This window comes from Oncorhynchus mykiss, chromosome 12, assembly GCF_013265735.2.
Source record: "Oncorhynchus mykiss isolate Arlee chromosome 12, USDA_OmykA_1.1, whole genome shotgun sequence".
NCBI classification, from domain to species: Eukaryota; Metazoa; Chordata; class Actinopteri; order Salmoniformes; family Salmonidae; genus Oncorhynchus; species Oncorhynchus mykiss.
The window spans coordinates 60,701,365-60,729,036 of record NC_048576.1 but is presented as its reverse complement, the minus strand read 5'-3'; the positions used below and the strand labels follow the sequence as shown (position 1 = coordinate 60,729,036).

The 27,672-nt window shown below is 43.2% G+C and overlaps 1 protein-coding gene across 1 annotated transcript in view; it reads right to left on the bottom strand.

The window, feature by feature from the left end:
• Positions 1–27,672, bottom strand: part of LOC110539079 (transient receptor potential cation channel subfamily M member 4) — an 80,450-nt gene that overhangs the window by 48,025 nt on the left and 4,753 nt on the right. Inside the window, exons 2-12 of the mRNA XM_036937948.1 lie at positions 22,570–22,631; positions 22,183–22,360; positions 15,015–15,189; positions 9,366–9,535; positions 8,759–8,936; positions 7,857–7,921; positions 7,399–7,638; positions 5,059–5,161; positions 4,195–4,313; positions 3,619–3,918; positions 1,309–1,410 (exon numbers count right to left, since the gene is read on the bottom strand). Of these exons, the coding sequence (XP_036793843.1) occupies positions 1,309–1,410; positions 3,619–3,918; positions 4,195–4,313; positions 5,059–5,161; positions 7,399–7,638; positions 7,857–7,921; positions 8,759–8,936; positions 9,366–9,535; positions 15,015–15,189; positions 22,183–22,360; positions 22,570–22,631 (1,692 nt within the window). The remainder of the gene's footprint in view (positions 1–1,308; positions 1,411–3,618; positions 3,919–4,194; positions 4,314–5,058; positions 5,162–7,398; positions 7,639–7,856; positions 7,922–8,758; positions 8,937–9,365; positions 9,536–15,014; positions 15,190–22,182; positions 22,361–22,569; positions 22,632–27,672) is intronic.

The following is a 27,672-nucleotide window of genomic DNA, read 5'->3' as shown; positions in this document are numbered from 1 at the left end:
GATCAGAAATACAGTGTAGACATTGTTAATGTTGTAAATTACTATTGTAGCTGGAAACGGCAGATTTTTTATGGAATATCTACATAGGCGTACAGAGGCCCATTATCACCAACCATCACTCCTGTGTTCCAATGGCACATTATGTTAGCTAATCCAAGTTTATCATTTTAAAAGGCTAATTGATCATTAGAAAACCCTTTTGCAATTATGTTAGCACAGCTGTAAACTGTTGTCCTAATTAAAGAAGCAATAAAACTGGCCTTCTTTAGACTAGTTGAGTGTATGGAGCATCAGCATTTGTGGGTTCGATTACAGGCTCAAAATGGCAAGAAACAAAGGACTTTCTTCTGAAACTCGTCAGTCTATTCTTGTTCTGAGAAATGAAGGCTATTCCAGGCGAGATATTGCCAAGAAACTGACGATCTCGTACAACGCTGTGTACTACTCCCTTCACAGAACAGCGCAAACTGGCCCTAACCACAATAGAAAGAGGAGTGGGAGGCCCCGGTGCACAACTGAGCAGGAGGACAAGTACATTAGAGTGTCTAGTTTGAGAAACAGACGCCTCACAAGTCCTCAACTGGCAGCTTCATTAAATAGTACCCGCAAAACACCAGTCTCAATGTCAACAGGCGACTCCGGGATGCTGGCCTATCGTAATCTTTTCTTTTAATTGGCCAGTCTGAGATATGGCTTTTTCTTTGCAACTCTGCCTAGAAGGCCAGCATCCTGGGGTCGCCTTTTCGCTGTTGATGTTGAGACTGGTGTTTTATGGGTACTATTTAATTAAGCTTCAAAGATGAAAGGGGTTTTGGTAGAACAGTTCATAGAGGGTTCTAGGAAGAACCCTTAAAAAATGAAAGGGTTCCCGGTAGAACCCTTCATTGAGGATTCTAAGGAGAACATTTAGATGATAAAATGGTTCTCGGTAGAACCATTTATAGGTTCTAAGAATAACCCTTAATAGAGGGTTCTACCTTCTACCTTAATAGAGGGTTCTACCTCCAAAAAGTGTTACCTTATGGAGACAAGCCGAAGAACCCTATATGGTTCTATTTAGCACCTTTGTATCTAAGTGTATAGGGCAGGGGTTTTCAACTCTTACCCTACGAGGTCCGGAGCCTGCTGGTTTTCTGTTCTACCAATAGAATGTAGTTCTACCTGATAATTTGTTGCACCCACCTGGTGTCCCAGGTCTAAATCAGTCCCTGATTAGAGGGGAACAATTTTTAAAAAGCAGTGGAGCTAGCTTCGAGGTCCACTGCTTGGATAGAGTGCCATTTGGAATGCAGCTATGGCAGACACTACCTTCAGTGCTCTCCTGGTGCTGGCGCTCTGGTCCAAACCGAGAAGACTGTAGTAGAAGGGCTCACACACATCTCCCAGGATGTCCCATAAAAGCCGTGACACCTGGAGGGAGAGGCGAGAGGAAGTCACATAGAACTGAGATGACTAAATAGTTAAAGCAGATTATCAAACAAAACACCTAAATTCGATCAACTGCGTTTTAACTCCACACACAGCGAATGACGCCATACCTTCCCTTTGACCCCTCCTATTTTATCAATTGACCATGTCATTTCTCAATAAATACCTAGTAATTTCTATAGCATAAAATAAAATACTGTGGAGGTCATGAAATTTCGTCAGCCGGTGACTGTCAAGCAAATAACTGTCGGTCTCACGGTAATTGACCGTTAATTAACAAACACATTTAGCATCTCCTAGCTTCCACACAAGCCACTGATGCAGACCTTTGGAACATAATATAGCCTACACCTCCATAATAAATCCATTATTTATTTTAGACAGGTCTAAAGAAACATGAAATTAAGAAAATGTCGTCTATTTCAGAAGAACAGAATTGCTTACTCTGAATTGTCCTTAGGTTAGGTCCTGATCTGGCTATGCCATATGGCTGTGGGCTACACTAGTTCATTTAGCAGACAAGATTTGGTTAGAATTTACGTGGCATTATTTTATTTTATAGTATGAAAAATACAATTGAACAAAGCTGAATAAAAGAGAAAGGATATTTTCTCCAAAGGATTTGAGGGAGTGCGCACATGTGGCTATTCTGTGTTGAGCGATTAATAAAGAAATAGGTACTCCTGTATGCTTAATTTAGAGTTATTGATGTAACTTCAGTTGGGCTATAGGTTTACATTTTGAATACATTGTAATGCTGCATGATATGACTCTGATTTGAAAAAAGATGATTTGAAAAAAGTAGCTTGAAAGGCATGAGCTCTGCTTTGTTTATTGCGCAGGCTGTACACACGTCATCAGTCTCTCATTCACAATTTGACAAGCACTTGATAATGCCTCGGATTTCCCGGCGGCATCCCCTTTGTGTGGCGGCATCCCCTTTGTGTGGTCGTAATGCACCCTAAAAAAAATCCATGCCTTTTCGTCAGCCAACAAGATGAGTAAGCCTAAACAAACAGCAAAAGCACTAGCCTAAGTCAATCTACTATTCCCGATAGTACAAAAGTTAACCTATTCTATTCTGTGCGAGAAATAAATATTCCAAACATAGTCTGGGACAGTTGTGGGATGCGATAGAACCAAGTGAATACAACCACTAGAATAAAAAATAAAGAAAATGATGCAATGAGGCTGACTCAACAGATCAGAACGTTTAGCTTAAAATGTGATACAACATTAGGCTATTTCTTCACATTATAAGCGCAGCAATGCGCACACTGCAGTAGGCTATAAGCGTGAATGTTCCATTAGTGGAAACAACCATTATCAAAAGTGACCGCAAATGCGATTATGCATGTAATGCTTTAATTATAAAGGTGCATTTTAATGGTGAAAATGATCTTCCCCAAACTTGAAACTCGAAACTCACGCGCTGCTTATGTAGGCCAGTTAGGCTCTACACTATTCGTAAAGCTAATTAATGTGCTTAATTTTAAGAAGTTATTTGGCCACATATAGGCCTATGGGCTAGGCTACATGAGATGTGCGACTATGATTCGAAAAAGTCGCAAAAAAAGGCACTGTTTCTTGCCTTACACTGGGCATCATTCATTCAAGTGATAATATATCATTCACAAGGCTAATGTTGTCACCCATCAGACTATTCTATTTAATCTCGTCTTTACATATACTAAATAATATATGTGTCAAATTTGTTTTGATTTAGAATGGACCATTATCATGCACCTGTCTCGAAACACGGGCAGGGAAAATAAATGTAATCTATTCACTTAAATAGCGAATGGAGGACGCAATTCCCGTGGTTAATATTAGGAAAGTTAAGAAATAAATATAGTAGGTCTAGCCTAGCCTATAGAAAGCTGATGGGATCCTCCTCTTTTTAATAGAGGCCCACTCTGTTTTCTTTCACAATTGCATAGACTATATAAATGTTGCGCAACATGAAGTGTTTAATTCCATTTTTGATTACATTTGCATTGATGTCAGAGTGATTAGAGGGACAATAGAGTGTTGAGTACCAGGCAGTTAGCAAGTTTGGTAGGCTACTAATGACCATCAGCAGCATCAGAGCTAGGAGAAACCTAAACGGTCACGTGGAAAGCCTTCATGACTTGTGACCGCCGGTGTGGGGGTAATATAGTCACCGCAACAGCCTTAACCCCTCCTCACCTCATACAAGCTGAGCTCTTTGACAGAGGAGGGTCCTGATAGGGGGCTCATGGGGTTCTGGGGGCTCTTGAGGGCTAAGGCCTCTTTCGGAGAGCATATGGCCAGGCCCTGTCTCTCTGTGAGAAGCCGCTGGAGCAGAGTGAAGGCCAGAGAACTGTCGGACAGCGAGCGGTACAGGACCTCCAGATGCCTGTAGGTTAGGTAGTCCAGGATGTTGAGGCCGTTCTCGTTGAAGAGACGTATAAACTGGGGCTTGTCGTTGATCAGCGCATCTGTCATGGAGTCCTCCAGGTCCTCGTACTGCGGGAGGATAGAATGGTGTTTTTTTATAAACATGTCTATCTGTCGATCTGTCTGTCTGTCAAAGTTTAAACAATACTATTGAGAAAATTAAGGAACACTTCACGAATTGAATCAATTTCCAACTTCCCTTCTCCACCAGCTTATTTTCTCTATATTGTTACATTTCCAATTTGTGAAGCGGATTGCCTGTCTGTCTGTCTGTCTGTTCTGCCTGCCTGTTTTGAATATAATAAATTCCTTAAACAGGGGCATTAGAAGTGAGGAGCAATTCACCTTCCATTGGATGTCTCCGTTGAAGAGTTCACTCTTAGCGATGTCCACCCTGTTCCAGGCTACTGCTAGCTTCAGCTCCTCTGTGTACTCACTGGCATCGCTGGACACACGTTTACTGGCTGACAGACAAATACATAGAACGAATGATTAGTGTGAGAGAAATTACAAGATGATGTTATAAATACTGTTATTGCATCAAATGGTTGTTTTATGCAACAGAATAGGGGGTTCTTAGAACACTCTAATCTGTGTGTGTTCTACTGAGAATGGGCCTCTGGGGGCTTAATGTTGACAGTAGATGTACGATTCCTGAGGCCACATTCCATTCATGGGAGGGAGTTTGCTCTGGTTTGACTGGAAGGTACCAGGGAGAGATGGGTTGGAGCCAGACCCTGGTTTCTACACAATGAGAACAGTCTTTACAGCAGACACTGGCTGATGTGAATTATTAGTATCTTTCATACAAACCTTAACCTTGTGACCCATTCCATGCATCTGTTGTTTGTCATGAACATTCAGGAGGATGTAGTTACTTTGCTATAAAAAGGTGTTGTATTCTTTGTCTCTGGGCTCTCAACGAAATATCTGAGGGTGATTCATCGACCACCCATCATTATCGCAGAGCACTTAATCAATTCACTTTGTATGTGTGTGTTGTATTGACCTGCTCCGTTATTAATAAGTAAATATAGATCTAGTTTAAGTATCACTCTGACTTGCGTGATAAGTTCCTCTCCTCATTTGATAGTAAAGAAATTAACCACCACATTAGTTTGACCAGGATCATGTTGAACATATCTCTCAACAGATAGCAAATGCACACACTCCATACACACACACGCGCATACACACACGCACCCCTACCTCTGACAAGAGCCTTCAGTAGCACTGTGTCAAAATCATCAGAACTCTCCTGCTCCCCGTGGAACACTGTGATCAGATCTCTGTTTTTATAGATACTCAGAGCCTTGGGGGAGGAAGCGAAAAAGAAAGAGATGAGCAGTATGACAGTCACTTAATCACTTACTCACTCAAACTTGCTTTCTCTTTCACACACCAACACCCATAGACAGGCGTGTGGATGCTTGCACATGTATACACACTTTTATAAACTGGGTGGTTTGAGCCCAGAATGCTGATTGGCTGAAAGCCGTGCTATATCAGACCGTATACCATGGGTATGACAAAACGTTTATTTGTACTCCTCTAATAATGTTAGTAACCAGTTTATAATACCAATAAGGCACCTCAGGGGTTTGTGATACAGTGCCTTGCGAAAGTATTCGGCCCCCTTGAACCTTGCGACCTTTTGCCACATTTCAGGCTTCAAACATAAAGATATAAAACTGTATTTTTTTGTGAAGAATCAACAACAAGTGGGACACAATCATGAAGTGGAACGACATTTATTGGATATTTCAAACTTTTTTAACAAATCAAAAACTGAAAAATTGGGCGTGCAAAATTATTCAGCCCCTTAAGTTAATACTGTAGCGCCACCTTTTGCTGCGATTACAGCTGTAAGTCGCTTGGGGTATGTCTCTATCAGTTTTGCACATCGAGAGACTGACATTTTTTCCCATTCCTCCTTGCAAAACAGCTCGAGCTCAGTGAGGTTGGATGGAGAGCATTTGTGAACAGCAGTTTTCAGTTCTTTCCACAGATTCTCGATTGGATTCAGGTCTGGACTTTGACTTGGCCATTCTAACACCTGGATATGTTTATTTTTGAACCATTCCATTGTAGATTTTGCTTTATGTTTTGGATCATTGTCTTGTTGGAAGACAAATCTCCGTCCCAGTCTCAGGTCTTTTGCAGACTCCATCAGGTTTTCTTCCAGAATGGTCCTGTATTTGGCTCCATCCATCTTCCCATCAATTTTAACCATCTTCCCTGTCCCTGCTGAAGAAAAGCAGGCCCACACCATGATGCTGCCACCACCATGTTTGACAGTGGGGATGGTGTGTTCAGCTGTGTTGCTTTTACGCCAAACATAACGTTTTGCATTGTTGCCAAAAAGTTCAATTTTGGTTTCATCTGACCAGAGCACCTTCTTCCACGTTTGGTGTGTCTCCCAGGTGGCTTGTGGCAAACTTTAAACAACACTTTTTATGGATATCTTTAAGAAATGGCTTTCTTCTTGCCACTCTTCCATAAAGGCCAGATTTGTGCAATATACGACTGATTGTTGTCCTATGGACAGAGTCTCCCACCTCAGCTGTAGATCTCTGCAGTTCATCCAGAGTGATCATGGGCCTCTTGGCTGCATCTCTGATCAGTCTTCTCCTTGTATGAGCTGAAAGTTTAGAGGGACGGCCAGGTCTTGGTAGATTGCAGTGGTCTGATACTCCTTCCATTTCAATATTATCGCTTGCACAGTGCTCCTTGGGATGTTTAAAGCTTGGGAAATCTTTTTGTATCCAAATCCGGCTTTAAACTTCTTCACAACAGTATCTCGGACCTGCCTGGTGTGTTCCTTGTTCTTCATGATGCTCTCTGAGCTTTTAACGGACCTCTGAGACTATCACAGTGCAGGTGCATTTATACGGAGACTTTATTACACACAGGTGGATTGTATTTATCATCATTAGTCATTTAGGTCAACATTGGATCATTCAGAGATCCTCACTGAACTTCTGGAGAGAGTTTGCTGCACTGAAAGTAAAGGGGCTGAATAATTTTGCACGGCAAATTTTTCAGTTTTTGATTTGTTAAAAAAGTTTGAAATATCCAATAAATGTCGTTCCACTTCATGATTGTGTCCCACTTGTTGTTGATTCTTCACAAAAAAATACAGTTTTATATCTTTATGTTTGAAGCCTGAAATATGGCAAAAGGTCGCAAAGTTCAAGGGGGCCGAATACTTTCGCAAGGCACTGTATATGGCCAATATTCCACAGCTAAGGGCTGTGTCCTAGCACTCCCTGTTGGGTCGTGCATAAGAACAGCCCTTAGCCGTGGTATTTTGGTCATATACCACACCCCCCCCCCAGGCCTTTTTGCTTAAATACAGACACACACAAACACACACATTACTATGCATACTACCTCTTCTATTACTTTTTTGTTGTTGTTACTTCTTCTTATTGATTATTGTACTGCAATGTTGAGGGAGCCAGCGAACAAGCATTTCACTGTACCTTTTATACCTGCTGTAAACAGTGCATGTGACAAATAACATAAAACACACACACACACACTCACCCTGTCCACAAGCTTCTCCAGGTCTGCCTTGGCAGGGAAGTGTCTCCGGACCCTCTCACGGGCCCTGTCGCGCAGCTCCGCACTGGTCTTCTCGCTCCCCTCAGCCTCTGACTGGGGAGAGGGGGGGCTCATGGGCCCGGCTGACAGTGCATCCAGCAGCTCACAGATGAGGTCCGCCGCTGGACCAGAACCATTCAACACCAGCCAGGGAGTAGCCTTCTTCAGAGAGAGATCCACCCTCTGAGGGAGAGAGGGAGGGAGGGCGAAAAGCACAAGAGAGTGAGAGAAAGTGAAAGAAGGAGAGATAAGAGGGAAAGGGAAATTCAAAACGGAAGGAGAGAGAGAAAGAGGGGTTAACGAGAATGTTCTGGTCATGCACAGTAATGTACTATAGGCCTAGTGATGTCATGAAAAGTAAAGTAAGTCATAGTGATGATAGTGATGTTGCCATAGCTTACCTCCAGCATGGCAGCGTCCCCTGAGATGAGCATACACAATACAGGGACATCTATACTGCCACTGCCTGGAAAACAACAGGTACAGGGAAGGGGTGTAGGACAAATGGGAGAAGTCCATAAAATCTAGTTTTTAGTCATGAGTCATTGATCAGATGTCACAGTGAATGTCCATAAATGTTTCATGATTTACTAGTCATAAGAATATTTATAAGAATATATATTTTTCCACAGGCATCATGGGTTTGGATCAGCGAGTCAAATGTATTTCCTAAAAAATAAAAAAAAAGGGATGCTACACAAAAGAGAGGAGGAGACTGCCTTGTATGGTCATGATGTCAACAGAAACAAAATAAACTCCCATGGGTTGTTCGCCAGATGAGTTCAACTTTGGATGAACCTTTAGTCTTACTTCCTGAAATGTATAAATCACCCACCGAATATAAGCAATACAAAAGAGTTACACAAGCATCACAGAGTATTAAAGGCTATATCATATCGCAAAGGACGTTGGTACATGTGAAAACTCGTACTCGAACGTTATGAGAATGAAATCAAGTTTTGTAAATACGTTGCAATAGGATATGGGCTTTATCGCATCTAGCTATCAACATGGCTGTGGTTCTACTGATTGAATTACATCTAGTCGCATTTTCCAACCGCAAGCAAGGAGTCACCATTCAGTGGTCCCCTTTAATGCTCATTACGGCTTAGCCTCAAGCCTTAGCTTAACACTGATAAGAAAAGTAATATTGTTGATCTGAACATACAGAAGTACACATTAAATGGGTGGCTTAAACATACTGCATGCCACCTGTACACCTGGGGGCTAGTCTTATAAGTGTGGGTGTGTGTATCTATGCGCATGTGTGCGTGCATGCGCGTATGTAACTACTGAGTCTCACCCCAGATGCCTGTGCGCTGGTGGGAGATGTAGTCCTCCATCTTGGCCCGGAAGGCCGTTTCCCCTCCCCGCCGGCCTACACTCCCATCATCCACCAGCAGGAAGGCCTGGTAGTTACTATCCAGGCAGCACGAGTCATGGGACGTGTTCTGGACATAATACCGTGCTGGAAAACTACCCTGAGAGAGGAAGAGGAGGAGGGTAGAGAGTGAGAGAGAGAAAGAGCGAGAGAGCAGAGATAGAGAAGGGGATCAGAGGCGGAGAGAAGAATAAAGGCAGAGGTGGAGGGAGATTGGGGAAGTAAAAGGAGGGTAGAGAGAGAGAGAGAGAGAGACAGAGCGAGAGAGAGAGAGAGCATTGTGATTACCTTCCCTTGTGTAATACAATTTCCTCGTTATTGTTATTTATTTGATTTCCTGTGGCTTTGCTTTGTTGAGTGAGAAAGGGTGAGAAGCAGAGGGGAGCTACTGAATGAGTGTATGTGTCTGTGCATGTTTAATTCTATATACATTGAACAGTGTATGTGTATGTGTGCCTGTGACGTCACCCCATGTGTGTGTGTGCATTTGTGTTTGTGTGTCTGCGTGTGCACATATGTGTGCGTGTACCTCAGAGTTGACGAGCCACTGTCTGTTGTGCACGAGGCCCCAGGGGGCCACGCCCACAGCGATGACTTTCTTCTGGGACAGGGAGGAGGCCGCCGCCGCATGATCCCTCACTGCTTCCCCAACACAACGTCCCACCCCCTCCCTCAGCCCCCCCGTCACTATCCACGCCCCTGGGAGAGAGGGGAGGGATGGAGGGAGAAAGAGAAGAGGAGGGAGAAATGTGGGGAGCGAGAAATGTTTATGACACAATAATAATATGCCATAGCAAGCACACTTTCTTACCAACAGCGCAACACATGATGATAGACAATGGACAGTAAACAATAGACAGATAAGGAGTTTGTTGGTTATGAGTCAAGGGAACTGTGCAAATACGTACTCTACACATCCTTCCTTTCCTAATATATAAATATAATATGCCATTTAGCAGACACTTTCATCCAAAGCAACTTACAGTCATGCATGCATACATTTTATGTATGGGCGTGGTCCCAGGAATCAAACCCACTATCTTGGCATTGCAAGCGCTATGCTCTACCAACTGAGCTGCAGAGAACCACAGGTGCTACAGATTACTTTCCTCCATCTTTCCTTCAAAAGTAATTTTGTCAATTTAATGGCAGTGAAAGATGCCACCATGTATTGGAATCAGGCCCAGAAATGTTTTCTTTCAAATACTCAATTTGTTTGCTCACTTACGCACTTCTATTCCTTCTCTGGATCAGCTCTCATCTGACCTACTGGTTTGCCTCTTACGACTGCTGTGTCTGCAAACTTTATAATGCTTTATGGCTGAACATGCTTATTTTCCTGCCTTGCTTTAACAAACAACTGTCTGGCCTAGATGGTCTTGTGTTTTGTGAACTTCGAACCAGTACAGCCAGAGGAGAAGAAGGAGGAGACTCGGAGACAGAGATGGAAGAGGAAGCAAGACACCCCACTAGCTGGATTTATCTTTTTTTATGGTTCAATGAAAATGAATTAAATAAGTAGACCAGACTCTGTGGGAGACGCACCCAGTTAAGTAGACCAGAATTTACAATTTTCTTCCAATGGTAAACGCCTTAATTTATTCACCATCTTTGTCTGAACTTCGAAATTGTATATACACTGTAGATGTAGGAAACATGGGAAAGTTATGCTGCTTTGAAAGTTGATGAACTTGTTAACCCACTAGGAGACAAGTAGAAGAAAAAGCCTTTGAAAGCCTCTTTGTTTACGCCTATTCAGCATTGTTCACTTTAGCTCACCCCACCCATGCACCTTAACCCCACCCAGAGTCAGCATGTGAGTCATCGTGGCATTTTTTTTATTTATTTAACCAGGTAGGCCAGTTGAGAACAAGTTCTCATTTACAACTACAACCTGGCCAAGATAAAGCAAAGCAGGGCGACAAAAAACAACACAGAGTTACACATGGGATAAACAAAAGTACAGTCAATAACAATAGAACAATCTATATACAGTGTGTGCAAATGGAGTAAGGAGGTAAGCCAATAAATAGGCCATAGCAGAGAAGTAATTCTAATTTAGCAAATTAACACTGGAGTAATAGATGTGCAAATGATGATGTGCAAGTAGAAACACTGGTGTGCAAAAGAGCAAAAAAAGTAAATAAAAACAATATGGGGATGAGGTAGGTAGTTGGATGGGCTATTTACAGATGGGCTGTGTACAGCTGCAGTGATCGGTGAGCTGCTCAGATAGCTTACGCTTAAAGTTAGTGAGGGCATATAAGTCTCCAACTTCAGAGATTTTTGCAATTCGTTCCAGTCATTGGCAGCAGAGAACTGGAAGGAAAAGCGGCCAAAGCAGATGTTGGCTTTGTGGATGACCAGTGAGATATACCTGCTGGAGCGCGTGCTACGGGTAGGTGTTGTTATGGTGACCAGTGAGCTGAGATAAGGCGGAGCTTTACCTAGCAAAGACTTAGATAGATGACCTGGAGCCATATTCGTCTGGCAACGAATATGTAGCGAGGGCCAGCCGACGAGAGCATACAGGTCGCAGTGGTGGGTGGTATATGGGGCTTTGGTGACAAAGTGGATGGCACTGTGATTGACTGCATCCAGTTTGCTGAGTAGAGTGTTGGAGGCTATTTTGTAAATGACATCGCCGAAGTCGAGGATCGGTAGGATAGTCAGTTTTACGAGGGTATGTTTGGCAGCGTGAGTGAAGGAGGCTTTGTTTGCCGATTCTAGATTTAATTTTGGATTGGACATGCTTAATACAAGTCTGGAAGGAGAGTTTACAGTCTAGCCAGACACCTAAGTATTTGTAGTAGTTGTAGTGAGAACCGTCCAGAGTAGTGATGCTAGTCGGGCGGGCGGGTGCGGGCAGCGATTGGTTGAAGAGCATGTATTTAGTTTTACTAGCATTTAAGAGCAGTTGGAGGCCACGGAAGGATAGTTATATGGCATTGAAGCTTGTTTGGAGGTTTGTTAACACAGTGTCCAAAGAAGGGCCAGATGTATACAGAATGGGGTCGTCTGCGTAGAGGTGGATCAAGGAATCACCCGCAGCAAGAGCGACATCATTAATATATACAGTGAAAAGGGTCGGCCCGAGAATTGAACCTTGTGGTGCCCCCATAGAGACTGCCAGAGGTCCAGACAACAGGCCCTCCGATTTGACACACTGAGCTCTATCTGAGAAGTAGTTGGTGAACCAGGCGAGGCAGTCATTTGAGAAACCAAGGCTGTTGAGTCTGCCGATAAGAATACGGTGATTGACAGAGTCGAAAGCCTTGGCCAGGTCGATGAAGATGGCTGCACAGTAAAGTATTTTATCGATGGCGATTATGATATTGTTTAGTACCTTGAGTGGGACTGAGGTGCACCCATGACCAGCTTGGAACCCGGATTGAACAGCGGAGAAGGTATGGTGCGATTCGAAATGGTCAGTAATCTGTTTGTTAACTTGGCTTTCAAAGACTTTGGAAAGGCAGGGCAGGATGGATATAGGTTTGTAACAGTTTGGGTCCAGGTGGAAAGCATGGCCAGCCATAGAGAAATGCTTATTGAAATTCTCAATTATCGTGGATTTATCGGTGGTGACAGTGTTTCCTAGCCAGTGTACTCTTATTCTCCATGGGCTTTACAGTGTCCCAGAACATTTTGGAGTTAGAGCTGCAGGATGCAAATTTCTGTTTGAAAAAGCTAGCCTTTTATTTCCTAACTGACTGTGTGTATTGGTTCCTGACATCCCTGAAAAGTTGCATATCGCGGCGACTATTCAATGCTAGTGCAGTACGCCACAGGCGTCCTCCAGAAACTAACCTCCAGTTCCTACTCCTGTTTAATTGTTGTCTTTCCTCTTTTGTTCTCTATTGCTCCTTGTTTTTTGCTCCTTGTTTTTTTTGCTCCTTGTTTTTTAAGCAAGGGGGAGGCTGATGACATCAGAGGGCACCATCAGACCAACTTCTTGAATGGCCTACTCCATGAAGTTTGCACGTGTCTAAAAAACATTATTTTTCTCAAAACATTTGTTTTTACATTTAAAGCTACAATATGTAACTTTATGGGCAACCTGACCAAATTCACACATAAATGTGAGTTATAGATATTTCATTCTCATTGAAAGCAAGTCTAAGAAGCTGTAGATCCATTCTATGTTGGCTATTTCTATGCTTACCATTTTTAAGATTATTTTTTTGCGTCTTTTATTTTCGATTTTGTACACCAGCTTCAAAGAGCAGAAAATACAACATTTTTGGTTATGGAAAATATATTTCACAGTGGTTAAGATGGTACAATGATTCTCTACACAATGACTTGTTTTGTCACATAAACTGAAATTAGGCTAACTATTAGAATTTTAGCTACCAGGTAATGGCGGAGCGATTTATTTAATACATTACTGTATTTATACTGTACGTGGGATATTGTTTTTCAACATGAAAGGTTAAACCATTCTACCACTGAGCTTTGACGATAGCGCCAGCTAAATTCAGGGCAGCAATGTTGTTGAGAGCTAGCAACACTTTTGCAGTTGTCCAAAAATCGGCAGTAACAAAGATTACCTACATACTGGCCAGCGGTATGTTCTGTTTGCTTCAACATTTTCTACGTTGCATGACGGTTTGAACTGAACGACACGTTTCCTTTGAGGTACGTTTGCTCCCGTTTGTTAGGTGTGGCCTGGCCAATATGAGTTTGAGCATCTGAAACTTGTGCAACACACCATTGAAGCTGGGCCACTATAATCGAAACATTTTTCAACTGTTTCAGTACAGTACCGTTTCCGTTGTATTCAACTTTGCACACCATTCTGTCGCACTGAACGCAACCCTGGAAGCCTCAAATCTGTTATAGACAGAAGTCTGACATGAAAGACCAATCAGGACTCATCTCTCGGCATGTCCAGCCACTCCATTAGCTCAGCCAATCAGGGCAAGCCAGGAAGGATCCTGTCTTTCTCCCTGGCTGCATTCAGTACGAAAAAAACGGTGTGCAACATTCAGTTAAACGGCCAGTAAAACGGGGAGGGATTGGGTTGTGTGTTGAAAAGTGAGGGGATTCTATCAATGACCCAGGCATGCACTGGGTGAAGCGAGTGAACGTTGATTGCATTCAATTTCGAATCGGGCCACCTCCTGGGCATGAGCAAAGTGCCCCGTTTTGACCGACAACGAAGTCGGCTGAAAACAAAAGCGACATAGGTTAAGCACATAAGTAAGATTCTTTGTTTCCACATGCAAAAGTGTTTACTTTTGATAGAAAAGGCTTTTTCTGCCTTCCAAATGAGTAATTGACAACATGACCGGGAGGCGCAGATTACTGTACTTTTTGAGACGGGCGCTCCTCCCACACCGCTTTTGTTACAGAATGGCTAAATTACGCTTTACAAATTATGAATATGTTTGAGAATGCGTTGCTCATTTGCTTCAAGCCACAACTGCTAAACAGAGCAAACGTACCTCAAAGTCTGTTAAAAAACATTGAAGAACATTTTGGGGAAATCTGTCATTTAGTACAAATGTTCACACAATGTAGCAAACAACTGAATGCACCCCTATATAGCTTAGTGCTTTCTCCTTAGCTAAACTAGGCTTGTAATTTTGTTTTACATATCATTACAGTGCCAGTCAAAAGTTTGGACACACATTTCTTTATCTACTATTTTCTACATTGTAGAATAATTGTGAAGATATCAAAATGGAATCACAAATGGAATCATGTTGTCACCAAAAAAGTGGATACATAATAAAAATAACAGCCCTACTGTGAAGTAGGAACTAGCACCAGCTTCCTTAAATTCATCACAAATGGTTACTAAACAACTCAAGACATCAAAAGGGGTTCTTAGATACTTATGACAATGTGTATAATGCATTATAACCACATCATGATGCATTATTCCTGTATGTTAAAGAGACTGGACCCATTCATCTCAATATGAATTATTGATATTTTAAACAAATAGGTTAAACAGTGGGCGTTGTCCTCACCTGTGCTCTGTGCCGTCCTGACCAGCCTCTGACCCAGGACACCAGTGTGTGTGTGTGTGTGTGTGTGTGTGTGTGTGTGTGTGTGTGTGTGTGTGTGTGTGTGTGTGTGTGTCTCACCTGTGCTCTGTGCCGTCCTGACCAGCCTCTGACCCAGGACACCAGGGTGTGTGTGTGTGTGTGTGTGTGTGTGTGTGTCTCACCTGTGCTCTGTGCCGCCCTGACCAGCCCCTGTCTCAGCACTTCCCTGACCCAGGGCTTGACCTTCTCGCGACCACCCACCACAGAAACCACCAGGTTAGGGGAGGGCACCCCCCAATGGGCCGTCATCAGGCTGTACATGATATGAGGTGGGGTGTCGCATGACAAACGCAGGAACTGACCAATAGGAAGAGAAGAGGGGAAGAAATGGACAATTAGTATCGCCACACAATAAAGTTATGATGATCAAGCGGCTGTGGTGGTTTATGAATACCTATGCTACATAAAGTGCTCCTAGCTAGTTGCTTGTTTTGCCTATAGTGTAGCTATTCAGAGGCGAAGAGATATCGGTACAGGTGAGAACATTCCGTCTGACTGAGCCAATGTTGTGAGGCCTGGCAGCACTGCTAGAACACAGACTTCTCTGCTATGGTTCCATAAAATGCCAGACAGACGTTCTGCTGCGACAGCCTCATACAGTATCTCACCACTGTTAAATCATGTGACACATGGGGAAAAAAGTGTTTTCTTAACGTTTAAACAACTTTTTTTCTTGTTAAAACGGTAAGGAAGATTCATAAAATTCCACGTGAATTCACAATGCAGAATTTCAATTCCGAGCCCAACCCGATATCTGACATCAGGACCGATTTTTCTCCACAACCAGATCCACCCACATTTTTCGGAGAGCCGATTCGTGACAATTGATTTAATTTCATGTGAAGATGTCTTATGTCAAATTGTTGGGGGCCTGCACTGCTGCCAGCAACGGTTTGGGTCTCATGGAGCGTCTCTTTCAGAGGGTTAAGAATTGCACCTTTACTACCGTTACTGTATCTCAATTCCGCCTCTCAAAGTTTGCATTTCACCACCTTCTGAATTAACTTCTCAAAGTATTGCCATACAGGACTTCGTGCTGTCGCTTGCAGTTTCCTTGCCATTTTCCAATTGTTAACAACAATGACGTGTGGTGTGCTTTATATCCATGGCAAATCATTTGAAAGATGCATATCGCTTTGTTACTGTTCAAAATATGAATACATGTCAACCTATTTTGTGGTTCTAGTCCTAACATGTAATTGATGGTTATATTAGAGCAATGTATATTATGTAATTGTGCACTTGATTAAAAACCCAAGACTTCTCAAAGATCAGGCAAGAAAGCTAGATCTAAATGCTTTGTAATGCCAGTACTAAATCGCTCCCTCCGCTAGTCCTAAATCGCTCCCTCCCCCTTGCCCCAATCCTTCGATGTTTGCAGATCTGGGAAGGTAGGTTATAAGCAGTGCAATTATGGATAGGGCCAAGGGAAGAGGTAGAGAGCGATTTGAGACCGGATGTAAATGTTGAGGAGACTTTCCCAATCACACCGAGTTTCCCTAACGCCTCGATCTGCACTCAAACCTGTTTCATTATGTAATCCAACATGTTTATGGGATATGTGTGCAAAACAACATTCACCTTTTTCCTACTATTTATGTTAAGTCTACGCATACAATTTGATGCATACGTTAGATTTTGTCACGGATCCTTCCGGGAACTGTCATTACGCACACCTGGTCCCTATTCCCAGTGATTAGTAATTGTATAAGTGTGCCCTTTGTTCACCATTGTCCTGTCGATAATTGTTCCAATGTCCGTTGGTTGTGTGTTTTGGCTTTCATGCCATTGTGGATTGCGCAGATGATTACGGATCTCGTCCCGTGTGATAATCATTGTGCCATTGTGAATTTATTCGAGGTACTCCTGGCTCTTTTGCTTTGGTCTCAACCTTGTGTTTTGTATACGTGTTTGTTTGTTCTTCGTCCCCATGCCTTTACATGGCACGCTGTAATTTGGGTTCCCGATCCTTATACCAACGTGACAGATTTTTACAATGTATGCACCATGCAGAACGCAATGCAACTGCCTCTGCAACGCAACGCTGCAAGGCAAACGCAGCATTCCGTTCTGAATTAATGTTCTTCTGGTGTACCAAAACACAATGACGCTGTCGGTCTGATCGAGTCGTAATGGTCATCTCTCTGTTCTCTCCCTCTAGATGAAAAGACACTTAACTCTGCATGTCTAGCAGATTGGATGTTAGCCTACCACCTCAAGCAAGATAATCTGCTCTTCCTTACTGGAAAAGCTTGCCTGCTCCAAGACCTCGGCCATGGTTAACAACTCCATTGTGTCCCCCTACCAGACTGTGTAAAACTCCTTCCCACTCTCCATTAGCTCCCATCAGCAGTGTGCATCAAATTCAAGTCCCTGTTGCTTGCCGACAGGGCAGCAATGGGAATTGACCGTCTCCAATCTTCATCAGCACTGCCAAACTTATATTCCTTCATATTGCCATTATAGACTGTGCGAATAAAACATTAACAACACCCACCCTCCCCCTTTCTTAGCCTGGCGGGTAGGAGTGTTGGGCCAGTAACCGATTCCCCGAGCTGACAAGGTAAAAAAAAAACTGTTGTTCTGCCCCTGAGCAAGGCAGTTAACCCAATGTTCCCCAGGTGCCGATGGCGTGGATGTCGATTAAGGCAGCCCCCCGCGCCTCTCCGTTCCTCCAGGGCCACTAGCTGTTGCATATCTTTGCCCTATCACACCTGATTCAACTAATCAATTGCTTGAGGAGGGATGTCCAGGGGGATATAAATGTTTTGTCTAGAACAAATATAATTATCTGCCAAGTAGAATAGGAAATTGTAGTAACTCTATTCATTACATTTGCACTTGCAATGTTCTGTACATTTCACCTGAGATGTCACTGACTATACCTCAGTTGTACTTCTGTTGGAATTGAACAAAAATAACTGGGGGTCCCAAGGAACGTATTCAATTAAATACTGTTCCACTGTTCACTCCTAGTAAACAGTCAATCAGCTTGGTCCATAATGTGACTCATTAAAATTGGTTATTATCACTGGTTATTCATGCATCTTTTTCCATAACTATTTCTAGCTTCATCTCCCTGGATCTTCCTAAGGTCTATGTGGATCCCCATGACCTCAAGGAGGAAGTCAAGGTAAGCCACACATAGGGTGTTGCAGCCAGCCACGACCGGGAGACCCATGGGGCAGTGCACAATTTGCCCAGTGTCGTCCGAGATAGGGGAGGGTTTGGCCGGCAGGGATGTCCTTGTCCCATTGCGCACTAGCGACTCCTGTGGCGGGCCGGGCATTTTTGTAGAGGGGTTGTTGCCCGGGCAGCGCTACCGTAGCTAGCAAAATAGTATAGAAACTAGGGCCACTTGCATTTCCCCCACACTTTTCAATCAGGTGTGTCATAAGTTAAGTACTTTCAATACAGCTGACTTCCACTGACATAGGCTTTCGTAGTTCATAATAATAGCCCTTTTTGTTCCAGTCTTATCTTTAGATAAAGTGGTAGCCCATCATGGGCAGGGGCCAGTGGAGGCTGGTGGGAGGAGATATAGGAGGATGGGCACATTGTAATTACTGGATTGGAATTAATGGAACAGAGTCAAACATGTGGTTTACATATGTTTGATACCATTCCATTTATTCCATTATAGCTATTATAATGACCCATCCTCCTATAGCTCCTCCCACCAGCCTCCATTGGCAGGGGCCCATGGTAGGGTAAATATATTGCTGAAATTGACTTTTCCCCAAATGGGAATATTATTTTCCATAATTTCCAATGTTGCCCTGATCTTATCCCTTCAATTTACTTTTACAGTGCATTTGGAAAGTATTCAGACCGCTTTACTTTTTCCACATTGTTACGTTACTGCCCTATTCTAAAATTGATTAAATAGTTTTTCCCCCTCATCAATCTATACACAATACCCCATTATGACAAAGCAAAAACAGGTGTTAAAAGATTTTTGCATTTACATTTACATAAGTATTCAGACACTCAGTACTTTGTTGAAGCATATTTGGCAGCGACTACAGCCTCGAGTCTTCTTGGGTATTCTTCTTGCATATGACGCTACAAGCTTGGCACACCTGTATTTTGGGAGTTTATCCCATTCTTCTCTGCATATCCTCTCAAGCACTGTCAGGTTGGATGGGGAGCGTCACTGCTCAGCTTTTTTCAAGTCTCTCCAGAGATGTTTGATCGGCTTCAAGTCCGGGCTCTGGCTGGGCCACTCAAGGACATCCAGAGACTTGTCCCAAAGCCACTCCTGTGTTGTCTTGGCTGTGTGCTTAGGGTCGTTGTCCTGTTGGAAGGTGAACCTGGAAGGTGAGCGGGTGGGGTTGGTATCCGAGGCGCAAATGAAAAGGTTGGATGCTATGTACGAGTTGTCAACGGCCACATTGTTATGAGAATGGCTGTAACCTTTCAACCAAATCTCCTGGTGTTTGTGCTTCAAAACGCTCAGTGGCTGTCGAGGCCTGTCAAGTCACCACCACGTCCGCGTGTGGCAACCTCTTCAGTACCTGTGAACTGAGACAGGGATAACGGTCTGTGATATCGCAAAGTGTTTCACCAGTGGGAGTCATCTGGTCAGTTGCTGGACTGACACCATTAGTGTCATTGTAAGGGGTGACAGTCCCCCACAATCAATGTTTTCTTGCTGAGACGACCGCAGTGCTTGCGGAAGTGTCCGAATGGCAAGAGAAGTTAATCTCAACTACCGTACTGCACGACTGCAAGGAGGAGGGAAGTTAATTGCTAATTCACAGAGACAGCTGGCTCGAAATCATGAAAAGAATGGTGAATTAGGTTGGCTGATGGAATGTGTCGTAATATCTCCTTGGATCGGATTCTGCACCAAGAGGTTTCTAAACGTCTTTTTCCCAAGGGGTGCTTTCGACATATACCCCTCGTGAATGACTGCATTGCAGCTAGAGTTATGGGAGGACAGTGTGGTCAGTGGAGAAGGCACTGTGGCCTTTGACCATACCTGGTTGGTTTTCCAATCCATCAATGGGAGTAACCGATCCATCAAGTCTGCTCCATGTAGCAGGGGTACAGATTCGAGGCTGGTAACATACACAGGGTGAACGAGCGATACATCCTGGAAGTGAAGTTTCAGCATGACTCTCAATGTGAGAGGCGAAGTAGTCTGAGGGGCCCCTCGAAGTGTAGAGTCACATCGTTCCACTTTTAACCAACATTTAGTTGGATTCAAAGCACTTTTGAGATAATTGAACATTGTTTGAGAGATGGACGATATTGTCGCGCCCGAATCAATTAACGCATGACAAGTTAAGCAATCTTACAGGACTGTTTCCAGGTATGGGCGTTTAGATTCGTGTTTAGTGGACATATTCCCCACAAAGCGGAGTGGTCGTTCACAACGACGTGATGTGCCATTTCTGTTCAAGGTTGAAGCAGATCGACTCTTCAGATTTTGAGTGGGCTTGGCTTTAACGAAGAGTTTGACCTTTAACTTTGCAACCTTTGTATCAGAGTCTATAGACAAAGCCCGTGGGCTTGTTTCTTGATCAAGCGGGCCCTGGATAGGGTCTCGAGTGAGAGCGGGAGAAATTTGAATTTTAACGTCCTTGCTATCGGTGTCAATTCCTGCGGACCTAGTGTCCGGTAATTCCCCGTCTAGTCCTCTTTAACCCTTTTCTCAAAATGTTCTGGCTTTAGTCCTTCACATAGTGGAACTTCTGGAGAACATTGGTCTACGTTTTGATCGTCCTTCAACCCTTTGTTACCCGTGTGCTCTGACACCTTGTGTGGGTTGGGGGCAGGAACGTAGCGAACAGGTCGATTGTAGCGGTAGTCGTTTTGATGACTACGCACTTTACAGTTATTTCGACTGCGGAGGTTATTGGAATCGTGGTTTTGTGGTAGAAAACGTTGTTGTGCGTCATCTCTCAACGCTCCAATACCAGATAATGCACCCTCTAACTGGAGTGAGTGCTCCTGGTCAAACTTCACTTCTCCCTAAGGCCAAAGCCACATGGGATTCCGCTGGAGGCGGGACTTCCGCCAGTACTGGGGTTTACTAAATGTGCTTTGCAAAAGCAGATTTTACTGATTGATCTATTTGAATGATAAATAAAACCTGTATAGGCTATTTGGGAATCAAACCTTAAATTAACCTGAACCTTGTTGATCTAGGTTAATGTGAAAAGTTTAAATTGTCACATTGTAGAAAACCAATCAATTTGGATATTATTTAAAAGATCCACTTGAAAGATAAATCTGGCCATTTCACGTGTTAGTTAAATTGAATGAGACATCGATATCCAGTTGGCTGGATATCTTAACGTGATCCACGTTTGGGTGTCACCTAATTATTTTTCAAGTGATGTACTGGCGATTCTTCACCACCAGTGATTGCAGAAAGCTGAAATCAAACGGAAGTACAAAAGGGCGGGACTTCTGCCGTGCAAGGCGGAGGAATTTCAACGGGACACAGGAAAAATAAAATACTGTTTCCCTTTGTTAGCTTAGCATCTTGGGCAAGTTTATCCTACTTTGTAAAATAAATCTCACTTCCAAGCACAAAATACCATGGAAAGGGGGGTTTACTAGTGACGTCTCACATTAACCCATTCGGCATACTTTGCTAGCATTATGTTGACTGGAGCGACACGGTACATAAATACAGATACGCTTGAGGCCTAACCACACTGTCTTAGCGCGGTAGGCGGACGGCTCAGTCACCGAAGAGATCTATCTTATTTCTAACCTTACTGGCTCTGCCCTTGCTCTAGAAATTAGACAGAAATCGTACCGTTTGGCCTAACGGACTAAATCTGGAATGTATAACTCATTGCCCTAACTATCGGCAGACGGAGAGAGAGAGGAGAGGAGAGAGAGGGCACGAGCTATACCCAAAAAGGGCCACGTCATGACAATAATATATTTTTTAAGTGATCATTGCTTATTTATTCACGTTTACAGTGTCAATTTCAATTGACGTTATCCACCTGAGAAACACTGGTAACCCGGAAACAGAATTGAAGCAGAAACAGAAGCAATTGACCACTGAGAGTTCTCAAGCTGTGAGCTTTTCACACTTTGATGTCACAATCAGAGCCAATCATTAAGCGTAAAAATGCTCACAATAATAATCGATTGTGAGTTATTTTACACTGTGAGCTTTTTTACAAGACACCGGGCACTAAGCCAGCTACCTAATGAATGAATCACTCAGCCAAAATACTGACAGAGATGTGTGTGCATGTGTGTATGCAAATGTGTTGATATGTGCATGCGCATACATGTGTGTGAGTGTGTGTTACCCACATGGCTGTGTCTCCTGCCGGCCCCTGCGAACTCCAACTCGCCGAAGGCGTCGGTGGGGTACTCTGAGGAGTGCTGAGAGCTGTCCCACTGGCTGACGATGGCCGCCCCGAAGAAGTCTCCTGTAGCGATGGAGCAGTGTGTCTCCCGCACACCACCACACTGACACAACACCCCATTGCTGACAGGGAGAAAGAGATACACATGAATACACACAGACACACACACACACACACACACACACACAACCAGCCATAACAGTCAACAGATAACACATAGACACACACACACTGACATCATTTGCTTTGCATGGACTAGATACAATTTGCATTGGGTAACTGTATTGTGTCAGACAGATGGACCACTCAGTGACCCAGAGAGAGGCTGTACCTTAATGAGTCCTCTACGAACGTGGTGCAAACTCTCTTTTTGATGATCTTGGGGATCCAGCTCTGTGAGGGAAAGAGATTGTCACTATTAGATACTCTTGCTGAACTCTCTAACGTTATATAACAGGCTACAGCCTGCAGATGTTGAAGTGTAAGTGAAATAGGGTGATTGGTAGCAATTAGTAAATAGCCAAGTCAACATACACGTTGTGACTCTCAGAAAAAGGGGTATTATTTTTTGTCAATGATCTATAATGATCTATAACAAAATACTCTGTAATGTTAAAGTGTAAGAAAAATAAAACAAATATATCTTAGATAAGTATTCAACCCCCTGAGCTTTCCACACCTGGATTGTGCAACATTTGTTCAAGCTCTGTGAAATTGGTTGTTGCCATAGATTTTCAAGCAAATTTAAGTTAAAACTGTAACTCGGCCACTCAGGAACATTCACCATCTTCTTGGTAAGCAGCTCCAGTGTAGATTTGGCCTGGTATTTTAGGTTATTGTCCTGCTAAATTCAACTTGCACATCTGAGCTATCTTTTTTGCAGGTGCGTGGTAACAGTTGAATAAAATGAGAAAAAAGAAGGAACCCGCACACTGCTCTTGATAGTATCACTGCTCTTTAATAAGCTTTACGTATCGGCCTTCGTCAGAGCTCTGAGGCCGATACGTAAAGCTTATTAAAGAGCAGTGATACTATCAAGAGCAGTGTGCGGGTTCCTTCTTTTTTCTCATTTCCCCTTTTTTCTCAGGTTATTGTACTGCTGCAAGGTGAATTCATCTCCCTGTGTCAGGTGGAAAGCAGACTGAACCAGGTTTTCCTCTAGGATTTTGCCTGTGCTTAGCTCCATTCCATTTATTTCTTATCCTGAAAAACTCCCCTCTCCTTAACGATTACAAGCATACCCATAAAACATGATGCAGCCACCACTATGCTCGAAAATATGGAGAGGGTGTAAGGGTTTTCATCCTCATTCTAACGAAGAGGAGTAGTATGAAGGATCGGAGGACCAAAACGCAGCGTGGTAAGTGTTCATGTTTTTTAATAAATAACGAACACTGAACAAAACAATAAACGTGAAGTAAATCAAACCGAAACAGTCCCGTCTGGCACAGACACTAACACGGAAAATAAACACCCACAACTCAAAAGTGAAACCCAGGCTACCTAAGTATGATTCTCAATCAGGTACAACAATTGACAGCTGCCTCTGATTGAGAACCATTCTAGGCCGAACTCAAAAACCAACATAGACTGCCCACCCAACTCACGCCCTGACCATACTAAAATAAAGATATAATAACAGAACTAAGGTCAGAACGTGACAGAGTGGTACTCAGTAATGTGTTGTATTGGATTTCCCCCAAACATAACACTTTGTATTCAGGACAAAAAGTGTATTACTTTGCCACATTTTTTGCTGTATTACTTTAGTGCCTGGTTGCAAACAGGATGTTTTGTAATATTTGTATTATGTACAGGCTTCCTTCTTTTCACTCTGTCAATTAGGTTAGTATTGTGGAGTAACTACAATATTGTTGATCCTTCCTCGGTTTTCTCCTATCACAGCTATTACAGTTACAGTGACCGTATTACCACCACACCGGCGGTCACAAGTCATGAAGGCAGTCAAATTCCATGTGACCGTTTAGTCACCGTAAATAATTAGGCTTCTCCAAGCTCTGATTCTGCTGATGGTCATTAGTGTCCTACCAAACTTGAAAATCAAACACTTCATGAGAGCCCATGAGCTCATGTTGCACAACATTTCTATAGGCTATGCAACTGCATGAGAAAAAAGTGTGATGGCCTCTATTAAAAAGAGGAGAATCCCATCAGCTCTTTATACACTATACATATTACATTTTTACTAAACTGTCTTAATATTAAGCACATTGCTTCTCTTTACTATTAAGCACATTGCTTATCTTTACAACAGGAGTATAGCCTACTTGGCTGGCACGAAATTAACCATGGGAAAAGTGTCCTCCATTCGCCATTACAGTCCATTCGGAAATTATTCAGACCCCTTGCCTTTTTCCACAATTGTTTTTTCCCCCTCATTAATCTACACATAATACACCATTACGACAAAGCAACAACAAAAAAAATACATTTTGGAAAATGTATTAAAAATAAAAAACTGATATCACATTTACATAAGTATTCAGACCATTTACTCAGTACCTTTGGCAGCAATTACAGCCTCGAGTCTTCTTGGGTATCACGCTACAAGCTTGGCACACCTGTATTTGGGGAGCTTCTCCCATTCCTCTCAGCAGATCCTCTCAAGCTCTGTCAGGTTGGATGGGGAGCGTTGCTGCAAAGGTATTTTCAGGTCTCTCCAGAGATGTTCGATCGGGTTCGAGTCCGGGATCTGGCTGGACCACGCAATGACATTCAGAGACTTGTCCTGAAGCCACTCATGCGTTGCCTTGGCTGTGTGCTTAGGGGTCGTTGTCCTGTTGGAAGGTGAACCTTCACCCCAGTCTGAGGTCCTGAGTGCTCTGGAGCAGGTTTTTAACAAGGATCTTTCTGTACTTAGCACCGTTCATCTTTACCTCGATCCTGACTAGTTTCCCAGTCCCTGCCGCTGAAAAACATCCCCACCGCATGATGCTGCAGGTTTCTTCCAGACGTGACGCTAGGCATTGTCGTGGAAAATTATATAATTAGTCATGCTATCCCGTGTTTAACTGCTTAAAGAATAGTCTCATGTTATATACTAGTGCTTTTTCTAAACGTGTCTTTGTGTGACTTAGTCAGAAGACTGGGCATATAGCTCAGATCCGTTCAGGTGCAACAGCAGCATGTGAGACATCCCATGAGTTTACTGTAGGAAGTCAGCTGTATAAAACCTTGCAGAAAGGAGTACATTATAGTGTGAACTGTGACAAAGTGCAGTTATACGTTTGAGCCCTCGTGCTATCAACCTCGGCTATCTTAATCTGCACAGACAAACCAATTGCCTTTTACACTATGCTGCGTCCCTGTTTCCCCACATCTGCTAAACTGCCTTGTAGACAAGAGGTTGTACTTTTTCTATAAAAGCTGAGACACAACTATGTTCGTTGGGCCTTAACTATGCACTGTTGCAGTGCATGGTTAACTGCTCCATTTTTGATAATCTACAGTCTCTCTCTTCTTTAGAATTTCCCCCAAAATTTCAGGCCAAAGAGTTTAATCTTGGCTTCATCAGACCAGAGAATCTTGTTTCTCATGGTCTGAGAGTTATTTTGGCAAACTCCAAGCGTGCCTTTTACTGAGGAATGTCTTCCGTCTGGCCATTCTACCATAAAGGCCTGATTGGTGGAGTGCTGCAGAGATGGTTGTCCTTCTGGAAGGTTCTCCCTGGAAGGTTCTCTCTCTGTTAGAGTGACCATCGGGTTCTTGGTCACCTCCCTGACCAAGGCCCTTCTCCCCTGGTTTCTCAGTTTGGCTGGGCGGCCAGCTCTAGGTAGACTCTTGGTGGTTACAAACTTCTTCCATTTAAGAATGAATGGGGCCCCCAGATAGCATGTGATAGAAAAATGTGTAGAATTGCAGGAAATTATCTGTAAAACTGCAAAAAAAATTCTCAGCCTCATGACAAAATGTGAACAAAAGCATGAGATGGCCCACTGGACACACACTGGTTGAATCAACATTGTTTCAACATTGAACCAACTTGGAATAGACGTTGAATTGAAGTCTGTGCCCAATGGAGTCCTATAAAACAGCAAAAGCGTAGAATTGCAGGAAATTTGCATTTTCTCTTCCACAACAGATGTAGGATTTAAATCTCCTTTTAGATTACATTTTAAGACAGCAAAATATGTGAGGACCCCCAAAATCAAATAACTACCACAGTCAAGGACCTCCAATATGTAGACAACTGTGCAATTATCGCTCACTCCCAAAGCACACCCCCAAACTGCCCTCAAAAGCATCTCCGAAGCATACAAGAGCCTGGGACTGAGCCTGAACTTACAGAAAACAAAAAGGTGCTCCACCAACCTGCCCAAGGACAACCACCAAATCTGATAGTAACTCACGTTGGAAAGGGAACCACTTGACAACGTGGAACACTTTGCTTACCTTGGCAGTCACCTCTCACAACGAGTCACCATTGAGGAAGAAATGCAGATCAGGAAATGCTGTGCCAGCACAGCCTTTGGAGAACGGACAAATCACGTGTCCAAAAACCACAACCTCAGAACCAACACGAAACTCATAGTGTACAAAGGCTGTCATAATCCCAACCCTCTCTATGGCCGTGAGACGTGGGTGACATACAAAAAGCACATTCAAAAACTGGAGCGTCGACAGCAACAGTTCTTGAGGAAAATACTGAACATCAGGAGGGAGGATCGACGGACCTGCGTCCTGACCCAGGCCAACATCCCAAGCATAGAATCCCAAATCAACTCCGATGGACAGGACACTGCCCAAACAACTGCTGTACTGGCAACTGGCAGGGGTAAACACAAGGGGGCAAAATAAAAAAGATACAGACATCCTTAAAACCAACCTCAAAAAATGCAATACTAACACAACAAACTGGGAACTCTACACAAAACAGAGCAACACGGTAACAATTTACACACCAAGCTACAATAGACTATGAGGACATCCTCACAACTCTGGCCAATGAAAAACTACACTTCCCTCCCCTCCAACCTCACATGCAGCGTCTGTAGATGGGTCTGTGGCTCCAGGATTGGCCTGCTCAGCCACAGCAGGACCCACAACAAGCAAGCCACTTAAAAACAACCTGTGAAAAAAAATTATCCTACACCTCGAGGGATTGCTGATGACTGAATAAAAGACATTTGATAACAAACAACAGCCACACATTAATCATTATGTCACCAGAATAAGATCCTCAATATTTATTGGAATGGCGCATCAAACTCATCACCGTGCATTTTTTCCAAGTTCATAACTTATTTCATCTGCAGCCTAATAAACTGCATGCTTTCCCAAGTCATAGTGGGAGGACCACACAACATATCATCACTCCAAGTTAACTTCAATATGATAGTTACTAAATTAATATTGGTGCATAAAAGGCTTTTTCTACAGCCATTTCATGCATAATACATTTGACCGATACAAA